Source organism: Hemitrygon akajei, chromosome 1 (assembly GCF_048418815.1).
Source record: "Hemitrygon akajei chromosome 1, sHemAka1.3, whole genome shotgun sequence".
NCBI classification, from domain to species: Eukaryota; Metazoa; Chordata; class Chondrichthyes; order Myliobatiformes; family Dasyatidae; genus Hemitrygon; species Hemitrygon akajei.
The window spans coordinates 91,129,529-91,144,487 of NC_133124.1; the positions used below are offsets into that span (position 1 = coordinate 91,129,529).

At 36.1% G+C, this 14,959-nt stretch overlaps 1 protein-coding gene across 7 annotated transcripts in view; it reads right to left on the bottom strand.

Moving 5' to 3' along the window:
- Positions 1 to 3,844: 3,844 nt before the first annotated feature.
- LOC140728911 (protein tyrosine phosphatase type IVA 3-like) overlaps positions 3,845 to 14,959 on the bottom strand; it is a 142,711-nt gene continuing 131,596 nt past the window's right edge. For all 7 annotated transcript variants that reach the window (XM_073048042.1, XM_073048027.1, XM_073048018.1 and 4 more), the window contains 3 exons: positions 13,226 to 13,356; positions 12,417 to 12,491; positions 3,845 to 10,612 (listed from right to left, as the gene is read on the bottom strand). In XM_073048042.1, coding sequence (XP_072904143.1) covers positions 10,495 to 10,612; positions 12,417 to 12,491; positions 13,226 to 13,356 — 324 coding nt within the window. In that variant the 3' untranslated portion in view covers positions 3,845 to 10,494. The remainder of the gene's footprint in view (positions 10,613 to 12,416; positions 12,492 to 13,225; positions 13,357 to 14,959) is intronic.

The window sequence follows — 14,959 nt, forward strand, 5'->3', positions numbered from 1 at the left end:
AGGAGTTGGATAGACAACCATACAAAGGATGGGAGAAACTAGATGGAAAAGGTGCAGGATCCATACCATAAGCATCAGGAAAGTGTGAAGAATTGCCACAGGAGAGCAGTGCCCTGACCATACAAAATACTCCTCTTTATACATGGCCTCTGTTTTATATTAAAGTTAGAATACAGGTTGAAACTCTACAAAGAGGTCAAAGGTAAACCTCAAATAGATAATCCAAGTTGTTAAGTGTGCTCTGAAGACCAACTTAACCAACAGGAAATCCTGAAGGATGGTTTAATGTTGAACTGTAAATTGAAAAAAATATGTTTAACATGAACAGTGCAATCTCAGACAACAAACAGGACAAGGCTATCTCATGTTTTTATGTAAATAACAAGTCTGATGTTCCTACTACACTTTTAATATTTGATATTTGTTTATTATGGTCACATGTACCAAGGTACAGCAAAACAATTTGTCTCACATAGTGTCAGTGCAGATCAAATTACTGCACACTGCATAGAGCTAGAATAAGGCAAAATAAACATCACAAGAAATAATCCATCTTTGAACATTTAAACCAGGATTCATAAACATTTGAAAATTAACAGTGTGGTTATGATGTAGTAGTATAGTCTTTGGAGAGACAGGGTCTGATTAGGAGGAATCAACAAGGTTTTGAAAAGGAAGGTAGGGCAATGGATATTACCTACTGGATTTTAGCAAAGCCTTTGATAAGTTCCCACATGGTAGGCTGGTATGGAAGATTGCCTCCCATGGAACCAAGAGATGTCAAGTTAGGTGGATTCAAAATTGAATCAGAAGTAGAAGCAGAGGGTGGTTGTTGACAATTATTTCTCAGAATGGTGTACCATAGGGGTCAGTGTTGTGACCCTTATTATGCATTATTTATATACAGTCGCAAGAAAAAGTTTGTGAACCCTCTGTATTTACCTGGTTTTCTGCATTAATTACTCATAAAATGTGGTCTTTCTCCCCCGTTGTGTAGGATGTTGACCTTATCAGAGTATATACAGTTCTGTGCAAACATCTTAAGCAAATAGTGTATATAGTTAGAGTGCTCAAGATTTTTGCCCAGTACTATATTTGTCAATATGGAACAGAGCTAGCTGTAAATCTGGCAGGAGCAAAGGATGTTGGGAATGGTGAGGGTGAAGCGCCTTCCCTCTCCTTTCATCTTCTCCCAACCATGATTCTCCTCTCCATAACCCCTTTCCATAATAGAGACACATACAGAACCAGGTTTATCACTCACATGTCATGACTTTGGGTTTATTTTGCAGCAGTACAGTGCAATACGTAAAATTACTACAGTACTGTGCAGAAGTCTTAGGCACCCTTACTGCTTAATTATTTGGCTGGCCAAATTCAGTAAGCTTTAAGGTAGTCATGGAAAAAGATAAGGTCAGGCTTAGAGCTAAGCTCTTTAACTGGGAGAAGACAGAATTCAACAGTATAAGACTTACCAAAATAGATAGGGAACATCTGTTAAAGGGAAAACAACATTCAATGTAGGAGGTGTTTAAAAGTTCAAAAAGCAATGATGGTAATACTGGGGAATCTTGGTTAACGAAAGAAATTGAGGGGCTGATCGGGATAAAGGAGTAAGCGTATGTTGACAAGAGGAAATTATTATCCTTTAATATTTATAGACTATATAGGAGAGATCTTAAGAGATTAGGAGGACTTCAGTAAGGCTTTTGACAAGGTCCTGCTTAACAGGCTGGAACAGAAAGTTCGGGCATGTGGGGCCCCAAGATATTTTGACAAATTGGATGTAAATTCAATTGGTGATATGACGCAGAGGGGGACGGTGGAGGTTTGTTTATATCACTGGGTCTAAACCAGTGGTATTTAGCAGGGACTGGTGCAAGGACCTTGTATGTGAACATCTGAACACAGACAAGCAAGTTACCTTCTTGCATTAAGACTGGTGGAGTTGTTGATAGTGAGCATAGTTTTCTAAGGATACATAGCTTAGCTGAAAAGTTGGGTGGAGCAGTGGCAGATGGAATTTAATCCAGACAAGTGTGAAGTGATGCATCTTGCATTGTCTCACACTGCCTAGGCATGTATGGTGTATGGCAGGGATCTGAAAAGTGTTTATATCCAGAGGGGGATTGGGGTGCAAGTTCAGAGCTCCTTCAGCAGCTAACGCAGGTGGATAGGGTAGTGAAAAAGGCAGTTAGATTGCTTGCCTTCACAGGGTATGACAGATGGGACATCATGATGTTGCAGCTAATCAAGACATTAATTGGGCCACACTGAGAATAATATTTGCAGCTTTAGTCACTGCACTATAAAACACATGTGATATTGTCCAGAAAGAGTGTAGAAGAGATTCTTCCACAGAACATTGCCTAGAACAGAGGGCTTAAATTACAAGGAAAGATTGGATGCATTAGGATTATTCTCATTTGAGCACAGGAAACTGAAGGGTGACCTTTTAGGTATTTATAAAATTATAAGGGACATAGATACAGTATAGACTAAAACTAGACATTTAAAATCAGAGGGAAAATATTTGAAGGAGATTTGAAGGAGTGCTTCCATATAGAGGATGGCGAGCATATGGAATCAACTGCCAGAAGCAGATGTATTGCTTTTAAAGGATTTGGATTGGAAAGCAATAGAGGGATGTGGGCCAAATGCAAGAAAATGGTATTAGCCACAAGCATTTCAGTCAGCATGGGTAAGCTGGGCCAAAGGGTTTTATGACATTTAGTATATATTTACTGAAGTATAGTGTATTATTGCCTTCTCTCTCCCCATCCCAGCACTATTGTTTCTGAAATATTGCACTTCATTCTTATACCTTCCTTATGTACATGTTGTGTAAGACACATTCTCTCTCTACCTTCATTTTTCCACCTTAAGGTCAGAAGTTGGGATGAATGCTGATTTTTGCTCAGCAAACGTAGCAGCTCATGATGCCTGCACAGTGCAAAACCTAGACAGCATGTTTGGTACATGGGGGAATAGCATTCATGCCAAGGTATGATTCAGTATACTCCTATCAAACTTAACACTAAACATGCTTTCTCAGAAGATTCTAGGTAGTTTCATCAGGTACTCAACAAGTGTTCAGTCACTAGGCATGTAAGCTTTCTGCTTAGGTACTCAATATCTAAAGGCCAAGGTGATCAACCAGAAATGTTAAGTTCAAATTCAATCATGGTACTAGGGGGAATTTAAATTCAAGCAAAAAAAAACAAATAAAAAACTAACAATAATAATAGTAAATATTTCTTTTGTATTGTTTAAACCCTCATCTATTTCACGAATGCCCTTTAGGGAAGGAAATCTGGCATCCTTACCTGACCTATATTATAGGTGATATTAATATAGTTGAATCCTAACTATTTTCTCAGTCATCAAAAAAGTAAACAGAAATTTTTCACAATGTTTCCATAACCAAAATAAATAATAAATGGGCTACGCGAGAAATAGAGAGAACAATAGTGAGCTCATGTAAAATGATTATAACTCATTTATATAGTTGAGGTATTAATACAGCCTATCATTGATTCTCAAGCATAAAATTTGAATTAATTTTGAGGAAACCAAATACACTAGGAAGTGCCTGAGGCAACCAAGAATCCAAAGAAAGATTGTGAATATTAACTGCTAATTTGACCTACAGCTTTAAGATCACTGCTCTCATCGTTCTTGTGGGGATGCAGAGTAAACAGGAACATCCAGGTACCAGAACATGAATAATGCTTCTTGTAATTGTTTTTTCAACTTCAAGTGGTCTACCATCAAAGTGTTAATATAATTTTCTTTCCTTTGGCAAGACATGATTTGTATCTAACAAATTCAAAACAAACACATGTTATGAAAATGAAAGCCCCTTTTATTTACCTTGTTGGAGGCAAATAGTAATTACAATTGTTCTGAACACTAAAAATTTTCCACAACAAACCAGCAGTCTGACATAAAACAATACAGTCTACAAAAAAATAATCAAAGGCTAGATATCAAACTTTCAGCCACATTGGCTCCATCTAATTACAGTAGATAAATTCAGATTCAGCGTTAATTTGGACAAGTTCTGTGGGCGTAAATTTCCTGTCGTCCCCCCCCCCCCCCACATAAAAAACTTTTAAGCCATTTTCAGAGGATGTTTCTTATGCTACCGCAGTTTTATCTTTGCAGTGCTTATTTGACCTTGGGGACAAATTAATAGCATAGCATGTGAAGTTAGTCAGGATTCATTAGAACTGGACTATGTAATTATAATCAATTTCAACCCTTTTTTTTATTGGTAAGATAAGCATTTTATTCACTTTCTCTTTTACCATTGGTTCCCTATTTATTGTAGGAAGCAAAAAGTCTCAACTAGAATATAAGTTACTAACAAATATTAAAAGTAAAAAAAATCTATTCAAATGATTTGAGAGGAATATTGTGAACAGTATTTCTATTCTTTGCTAATTCAAACAATAAAGAGACAAAGCAGGTCACGTTCTTTAAAGTAACTGAATGAATACAATTTAGTTCAATCAACCAAAAAACATTATTAGAACACAATGAAGACCCAGCTTTTCTCACTGTTCCCCATCTGCTAAGGAGACTGGCACTTTTGTTACTCAATAAACATTAGTATTTGGATTCAAAGTAGTAGGATATATAATTCTGTATATTGAAAGATTACGTGTTTTACTTTGCAAGCCTATAACACAAACACTAAAAAAATGTATTACATTATTGTCTGTACACACATTTTAAATATGTAAACACTTCATATACCATTTCTATAAAATGAAGGCCACTGAGCTCAGATTTATTATCTGAAACTTTAGGCAAAAATGAAGCAATTTTAGTTCACCATCTCTAGCACAGGGGAGTACTACTCACCAATAGTAAGACTAACCATACTGGACTCCACAGCTTACAATTATTATATACAAGGCAATATTTTTCTTTCAGATACAATCCAAAATTTTCAAACCCATTTACGAATATATATTCAGTACACTAGGCTATCTATTCACAAGGAAAACTTGCAAAGTTGAATACTGCTACATGTTTGTCTACTAAATAAGATCATTGGCAATTAAGTTAGCTTGTTCAGTATTAGGAAGTGAGAACCACTTCAGATAGTGATGTGCAATTTCACTATTGGAATTTACATTTTACCTTCAGATTAAGCAAGTTCAAGCCTTGTGATAAAAGCAAGTAACCTGAATTCCATATTGCATGTGATATTTTAAAAAAATGCTCTCCAAATCTGAATATTATGTGGAAACATTGGTACAGGTACTGCTCTGCAATGTTCAGTGAGATTAGGCAGTAGAAACTGATTGTTTAAAGCCATAAACTATAAATTAGTTGATGTGCCCACTGATACAAAGGCTATGCCTCATTATGGGGTGGGGGAGGGGGAAGGATGCAGGGTCGAGGTGGTGGTGTGGAAAATGTACATTTTCCCACAATGGTTGGTTTTTGATATTAAACAATTTTTTTTATTAAACTATATGCAAAATACTATAAGGGAAGAAATACCTGATGAGCGCCTTTGGATTTAATTCATGAAACAAAAGTTACATAGGCAAATTCTGGTCAACATTAATAAGCCACATTAGACAATGAGAGAGGAACAGAACTCAATGACCCTTGAGCCCACTTTGCTGTTTAGTAAGATTATAGCTGATACTGCACCATGTTCACTTTTCACACCTAAGCTCCATATTGCTAGTTTCTTTTTGAACCCACAATCAGTTCATAGCTCTAATACACCTCACTGAACTCCCACAACATAGAGTTGTTCTAAGATTTCTGCTCATTTAAATTCAACAGCCATCCTTTTAATCACTGTAACAAGTACATGCAAATATAATTTAATATGTTTCTCTATAACGTGTTCCTTCTGCTTCACTATGTGAAATGCTTTTCAACAGTGTTTTAATAGGAAATGCAATTCAAGTGAAACAAAGTTGGTTCACACAGGTGTTTCCCATTCTGTCCCCAAATAACATAATACTACAAATGTGACACACCAACTAAACCCATCCAATTAATGAGCCCAATTTAAGAGGAATATTAAAAAAATTGCCCATTATTAAAGGAAATGAGGTCCCAGTCATGCAGATTCCTGAATGTTTAAAAGCTTTGTGCACGGAATTAGGTTGTGGGAACATAACTGTTTGCACTTTGAATAGAAATAAACCTAACTTATACTCTTCCCTCCCTCCACACTTTCTTGTCCATTCACTTCTTACTCACAGAAACAGGTTCTCTCTCTTTTGTTAAAATAGGATAAAAATTGATGCACTAAACCAGTCAAGACAGTTTAAGCTTCAGGTTTGATCACATATGGAAAGAGTCAGCTTGTTAGGAAATTAGGCAAATTGCCCATCATAATTTTCAAAACAAGACAAGAAAAAGTGGTGCTAAAGCCTCAACAGCACCTTTGTTTATTGTCTGTATAAGATCAAGCGCTGAAATTTAATTTGACCACTATACACCAAGATCAGTTTCTACCATGAAAGATGTTAATGGTGGTATGCACAATTGTGCCAGCAAGAGTTTGTGTGGTTTGCAAACTGTCATTATCCAGCCTGTTCTGCCCCAGCTAAGATGGTGCGAGATGACGGCTTGAGAGTTTAGTGTTGCGTATAACTAACTTTGTATCAGAAAAGATAACTGCACGTTTCATGATGTTATATGATCAAAGAATTATCACCACATTATTAAGTACAAAAAGCATAAATCTTTCTTTTTTGTCCCACTTTCAACTTCCATTCTAAAAAGAAACTAATGGCTTCAGAGAAAACTGTAAGCAGTACATTCAGTAGACTTCTATAAATTGCACTGAGATAAATAACTATATTTCAATAAAGTATTAAAGACCCAAAGCCCAGACCAACCTTGCTTCCTTAGAGCCTTTTAGAGCAAACTATCTACTACCTTAAGGATTACACAGTCTAAATAAAACAGTTCCTGCATCAACTGAAATAACATTCTCATCTCTTAAAGAAGCTTCAAACATCACCTCTCTGACTGGGATGAACCAGATGTAATTGTCCTTTTCACAACACTTCCCTGTGTGAATCAAGATTCTTTTGCTACATGGTCCTAAATTCAGTTACCCTAAATATCAACAAAGATTAAAAGCACACAAGTTTTTCCTTCTTGTAGGAAGAAACAGCTGATTATTAGCACCATTATTTCAAATGAGAGATTTATATCATATCACGTTTAAAGAGAAAAATGTTTGTGCAATGCCATCATATCCTTTGAGGATGGTGCATGGAGCAAATAATAGCTTTTATATACAATACTGCCACATCAGTTATTAATGAAAATTGGGCACATAGGATTCATAATGAAATGTTATACATTCCTTTTAAAAAACATGTACATAGTACTTTCTACTTAAAATCACTACAACTCCAAAATAATTTGCAGGAGGCAGCTAATCAAGCAATGCCTTTGTACAACTTGTGCACTACAATTTTTCAACATTGTTTAATTCCAATCTACATCCGAGTGTGTAAATGTTACTAAAAACAATATGGAACAGGATATTACAGAATGTATTGACTGTTGAAGCAATTAATTGCTTTTCTTTTTAAGCTTTTATTTTTAAAAGGATGAAAGTAACTTGTTTACTTGTCTTAATCCGTAAACATTAGAACATTGACGTATTTAGAAGAAAATTTTAATAAAATGTTTATAAAGTTAACAAAAGATAGTATTTACTTTCATATTTAAATGACACTGATATTTTGAAGGATTGGCTAGTGGAAATGTTTAATAAATGCAAGTTTCATTTCGGTGGGATAAATAGAAGCAGGAACAAGTAATGACATTTAATGATATCACATGATTTTATAGTTGTTCACTTTTTTGTATCAAAGTACAAAATATGTACATTATAGTAGTTGGCACTTACTACAGTTCTGCTTTCTGATACCTTTATTGTATTGCCAATAACAATGCCTCATGGCTATTTTATGCAGAAATGAATTCTCAGGTCACAAGTCTGACGAGATACAGTTCTATTTTAGGGAAACTAGAAACACTCTTCAATTTAATCAACCAATCAGACTTGTGCAAAATGATTGGATTGAGTGTATCTAACCTTCTCTCCTCTCTATTGACTACTAAGAGTATGTACTTAGAAGACAGAAAAGGAACACACAAACAATCTCAGTCATGTATATAACTTAACTCTCATTCATTCCTCCATCATTTTGTGCTGTGCACTGATGCTGAAATTTGTTTTGTGATGTTAGGATTACATTTTACCTTACATTATGTCTAAAATGTCAGAACAGAAACAACATTTAAAGAGTTCAACCCCCTGGTTTAAGTGTAACAAATATTAATCTGGGCGTTTATAGAACTGTTTGGTACTTGAAAAGTGAACATTGCATAGTTGAATTTCCAAGCTGATATTTTGAAGTTTAACTTGCACAAATCCTCCACAATTATAATTTTACATATTAACTGCAGCCCAAGAACAGAAGCATAACAAAAAGTCAGCAAACCAGCTAGGTTTTGTAAATGGTTGTTAATTTCATTAATTGAATGAAATGGACTTTCATAGAAGGAAGATGTGGAAATAGGTTATAAAAAGTAAAAAACTAAAATCCTGACTGGATGACCTCACATTCTTTAGAAAGTTCAAACAGCTGATGTTGTAGTCACACTGTAAATGGTCAATAATGCATAGATCATAGAAAAGTTGCACAGCATTAAGCTGACTTACACTATTTATATAGTTGTACTTCACTACAACAAACAAGTTACTGTTCTCATCGACAAATCAGTTTTCTATAAGTTACGCCTGAGCTGAACTTCGAATGAAACCTGGGCATCATTCACAGGGTTTTCTTTCTCTATGGACAAAAACAATTCAGAGTTATGAACTCTTAAGTAGATTACAAAGGCACAATATGAGATTGAATGCCTGCTCTAATTCTTAAGGTATCACTGCTTAGGGCTTGTAAACCATTTGTTATTTGTTTTCTTGAATGGTCAGCCATCACCCACTCCAGATATGGTCCGGCCTGCTGTGCATTTCCAGTATTTAGCTTTTATTACGAATAAATAACAGAAGGAAAAAGGCAAAGCTTCAGTAACGTGGCATTCATAAGGCAAGTTTAGCTTCAGTGCAGTGGCCTTGCTTTCTTGATAAAGCCATATATGAAATAAATTAGTCGTAATGTTCTGATCAGAGAGTGAATATTATCTTCTAAGAGTTCACACTCCACTACACCCAAATTATGACTGAATCAGAATTAAAATGAACAAAGTTTTCACTGTCATTATACATATAGTATGAATGTACATTTTGACATATCCTATTCAACTGCAAACTTTATCACATTAAAAAGATGGTATTCAGTTTAAAATTCCCTTAATTAACCCTACCAGCTTGTACTAAAGAAATATGGGATTTGGGTTCAAAACCTGCCAGTAAGACAAAAGCAAAACAGAAAACAAACTGCAAGCTTTGGAAATATGAAATATGGAAATAAAAATGGACAATACTGGAAATAATTTAGCAAGTCAGACATCACGTGTGCAGAAAATTAAAGTTAATGCTTCATGTCAGTGGTCTTTCATTATATGGATATTTCCAGCATTTTATTTTATTACACAAAGACTTCATTTTAACCAAGTCCTGGCAAACAGATATAACTATTAAAAAAAACACTATCTCAAACAATCAATATCAAAACTTGTTGCACTTCTTTACCTATCAACCACAGTTAGGATAATCACTAGGTTACCCTCTGTTAGGTCATTGGGCAATCGTATGGTTAAATTCAGGATTAGTACACAATTATTGTCAACTTTCAATGCACATAGGAAAGTTTGTTTGTGGAAAACTAGATATCAAAAAATAATTATTATAGCCATTTCGCACTTGAATTGGAAGCACACAGATTAGTGATTCTTGTACAGGGATGTTGTATACAAACACAAAGTGTGGGATTGCAGGAACACAACTACCTTAAGGTACAAAACAAAGGGTCTATTAATGCTAAATATTCACCTGGATTTGGTTCAACCAACATAAGGAACCACATTTTAAGAATCATCAAACTAAAGAACAATGTTTTGCCAAAATTAGTACCAATCAATCATACTTCAGTCAATTTGTATCATATTTACAATTACTTTCCTAAATGCACATTTTTTTACTCAAGGTTATCACACCAGATTTCTATTTTGATTATACACCATATAAATCAAGGATATCTTTGTAAAGAGGAAGCAGAGAATTCAGATGGTAAGATTACCTCAAATGATAAACTTGTTTAGAGCTTTTAATCAGAATCAATAAGCCGTCATAAAGAATGGTACTTTCTTTCATTTGGTGATTTAAGTATAAATAAATATTGAAGTTACTCTTGGAGGAAGAAACAACATCCGATTGGATTTTAAGATAGGAAACTGGAAGGGATTTTATTTTTGTTTAATATATAAAAATTGCTGTAAACCATTGTTCACTGAAAGTGTTCAATTTCATACGATGGCACAACTGTTCTTGTGATTATTAGGGTCCTTGAAACGAAGTCTCATCTTTGGCCGATACTTTTCCAAGTATGAGAGCTGTTTGCTGTTGATGGCACCTCTACGTTTCCTGTTTAAGAAAAGGTTGAAAAGAAAAGTGAAAAGAAATTCAGTAAGTTGATGAAAGCATTCTTACTTCTTTATATAACATTCATTTATTTTTAAAAGTCAATACACTTTAATGTCCCAAATTCAAATAATTACAAAACAATCTGGGTCACCTCCAGTAACTCATAAGGAGGCTAATAAAAGGATTCTTCATGTACTGTAGGATTCATTTGCCATGTATACCAGTCTCTGACTTGCTTTCACAGCTGCATATTTACAGTATATGGCTTCTCCAGTCAAACTTATTTACGAGGGGTGATTAATATGTTCGTGGCCTAAGGCAGAAGGAGTCAATTTTAGAAAACCTAGCACATTTATTTTTCAACATAGTCCCCTCCTACATTTACACACTTAGTCCAGCGGTCGTGGAGCATACGGATCTTGGACCTCCAGAAAATGTCCACAGATGGGTGATTGATAAGCTTGTGGCCTAAGGTAAAAGGAGATGAGTTATACAGCTCTCGTTAAATGCACATGCAGGTCAACTCTTTGAGTGATTCAGCAGAAAGTTTGAAGTTAATAACTCATCTCCTTCTACCTAAGGCCACGAACCTATCAATCACTCCTGATGAGTTATTAACTTCAAACTTTCTGCATAATCACTCAAAGAGTGGAACTACATGTGCATGTAACGAGAGCTGTATAACTCATCTCCTTCTACCTTAGGCCATGAACTTATCAATCACCCCTGCTGTGGACATTTTCTGGAGGTCCAAGATCCGTATGCTCCACAACCGCTGGACTAAGTGTGTAAATGTAGGAGGGAACTATGTTGAAAAATAAATGTGCTGGGCTTTCTAAAATTGATTCCTTTTACCTTAGGCCACAAACTTATCAATCACCCCCGTAGTCCAAGGTGCTAAAGGTGAAAGACCCATAACCAAGATAACTACTGCTAAATTACCCCCATATCTATTATAAATGTTAAGTAAGCCACAACAGCTCTTACTAAATGGTGTTTAGAGTTTTGCAAAAAGCCGGCATTGATTGCTTCATCTTCAGAGAAAATGCAACATTCCTTTATCACCATTCACTTCTTAATCTGATGGTGACAGGAAGGTGACTAATAAAGTATCTTGTGATGATTGGATCTATGATACAGACCTGAGGAATTCTTACAGCAATGATCTGAGATTGGTATTTTGAACTCCAACAAATAAATATTTATTTGTGCGAGTTATGACTGTCCTTTATGCCTAGTGACTTAAGTGTTATCAGTGAATGAAGAGACGGGGATACTGGAAGAAAGTGGCTCTGATCTTATAAAATAGTGACGCAGGCATGATAATCTGAATGGGTGTGTGTGTGTGTGTGTGTGTGTGTGTGTGTGTGTGTGTGTGTGTGTGTGTGTGTGTGTGTGTGTGTGTGTGTGTGTGTGTGTGTGTGTGTGTGTGTGTGTGTGTGTGTGTGTGTGTGTGTGTGTGTGTGTGTGCGCGCGCGCGCGCGCGCGCGCGCGATAGACATCTAGACACACACTGCCAGTTCTGGCAGGTTGTTCCTTCAGGTGGGATTGGATGAACCTTGATTGTCTGGCAACACATTGACAAATCTCCTCAGAACCCTCTTGAATACTAATACATTTTCCCTCTAATGTGGTGATCAGATTTCCAGGTAATAATGACACATTCTTTAAATCAGTGATCCACTGCACTTTGTATATTATACAGTGCTCAGTTTTTAAAGGGAACCATGCAAAGTGCCCTTGTAAAGATGTCATCAAATCAAATAATGACTAAAACTGGTTCTAAGGGACAAATTGTACTTACTGCCGGATGAATTGAATGGCATCTTCATACTTCATTCCACATTCGATAAGAGCAACTGCTACCAGTACAGGGGCCCTGCATAGTTGAAACATCTGTATAAGCACAGAACACTGCCCCAACTTATAAGATGTTATTATCTGAAACACTACTTCAAAATTGACAAGCCACACCCCTCTCCGAACACTGCATTTTCTAGCACTCCCTGGAAAGAAACTTTTTCTAGTATCTCATTCCTCCATTGATAACCATGTCAAATATTGGGATATAGTCATACATCTCTTGTCATAGTTATGGATACCTACTACCAGCACAACTGAAACAAATATATTTGTATAGGTTGTGTCAGGAAGAAAGCACTTAACGCATTCACTGCACATTCTTTAGTATCCACTTTGTCAACACATATTCTCCCAAATTCTTTTGAAGCCCTCTGTGCCATTTACTAAGTTTCAAACTTGTAAGTAATTAGGAAATTTTGACATTCAGCTCTCCCTAGTTATCTTAGTGGCTCTTTTTTGCAATTCTCTCCCTCAAATGCTCTGCCTGGTATATTGCTTTCATCAATTCTTCTCCCCTATTAGAAATGACCGAATGTTTGACTTTATTCCTTTATAATCTTGTCCAGGATTGGTTTTCATAGACTGAAGAAACTACATAATTTCCTTCCACTGCTAGCAGCTTATTTGAATTCACTCAAGTATATACAGCAGAACATCAAGACATCACTACTACTACATTAACTGACAACTTCTCCATAATAAAGGAATAGGACATTAGACCCTGGCCAGCAAAAGTTCTTGTATACATACCTCCCAAGGCCAGCAACACAATGGACTGCTACACAGCTTCCAGGTTCTTCCAAAAACTTAGTTTTAAGTAAATTTAGCCAATCATCCACAATTTTGCTTGGAGGTGGATCACCATCATCAAATGGCCAATCCTTAAAAAGGTAAAACTACTTGTAAAACAGTTGACTTTACGCTGCAACAAAGAGGACTTTTCCATCAACCATCACAAATAAATAATATTTTAATTCATGGCTAGCACAATATGAAAGATAGCGATGATGAAGCTACATTTGATATCCAATAGAAGATGATCTATCTAATGAGTAATTAGTGTGCTGATATTTAAATGAATATAAACTCCACCCCACCCAGTTCCATTACTGATCTTAAGGTATTTTTTGGAAAATACTTAGTGATGAAAGGGAGGGAAATATTGTACAGTGCATTGGAAAAAAGTATTTCCCTACTTCCTTTTGTGCTACGTTACTTACTATTGAAATTCTCTTCCCATTTGTTCCTCAAATATGCAAATGCTTGAATATTCATCATTTAGTTCTTTCATTTCCAATGAAGGATGAAATATTCACAAATCATTAAAAACCAGCAAGATCTGATTGAAATCTGTTCTTATTTTTTGTTTATTGAGAAGGCCTTTGAAAGCAAGATTTTAAAGAACATGACCCCATGACATTAGAGCTGAAGTTACATCTAAACTTGAGGAGCACCGATATCCTTGTGGGCAAGTTTGAAAGAGCTGTGAAGGAGAGTTAAAATAATTTGATAGGGGGATGAAAACTAGAGTGATGGGGTGAGGATAGGTATACAAGCAAAATGCAGTGTGTAATGAGGTTGTGATGAAGGACAGTCAGATGATAAGGCAACACTGCAGTTAGTGGGATGAGTAACTATAACGTCGGCAAAATTGAAAAGGGTGATGAGAACAGGACTGAAGGTGTAATATTTGAATGCACGCAGTGCATGGAATACTGCAGATGATCTTGTTGTGTAATTTATGATGTTTCGGGCATTACTAAGTCATGGCTAAAAGATCATAGTTGGAAGCTTAATGTCCAAGGATACACAATGTATTGAATGAACAGGCAGGAAGGCAGAGGGGATGGGGTGGCTCTGTTGGTAAGACAAAAATGAAATCAAACCCTTAGGAACAGGTGACATAGGATCGGAAGATGTAGAATCCTTGTGGGTAGAGTTCAGAAGATACACAGATAAAAGACCCTGATAGGAGTTGTATACATACGCCTGAACAGTATCCAGTTTGTGGAATACAAATTACAATGGGAAATTGAAAAGGCATGTAAAAAGGACAACATTATGATAGCCATGGGGCAATTTCAATATGCAGGTAGATAGAGAAAATCAGGTTGATGCTGGATCACAAAAGAGCAAATTTGTAGATTGCATACAAAATGGCTTTTTTAGAGAAGACTGTGGTCAATCCATTGGGGAAAAAGGGAATTCTGGACTGTGTAATGAACCAGATTTGATTAGGGACCTTAAGGAACCCTTAGGAGGCAGTGATCATAATAGGATAGAATTTACCCTGCAGTTTGAGGGGAGAAGCTAAAGTCAGAAGTATCAGTATTACCGGTGGAGTAAAGGGAACTGCTGATACAGGAGAGGAACTGGCCAAGGTTGATTGGATGGGAGCAATCTCAAAGATGAAGACGTATTCTAAAAAGGAAGGCTGTACCATGATTAGACTACAGTTAAATTGGAGTTGTCAGGGGTTGCTGG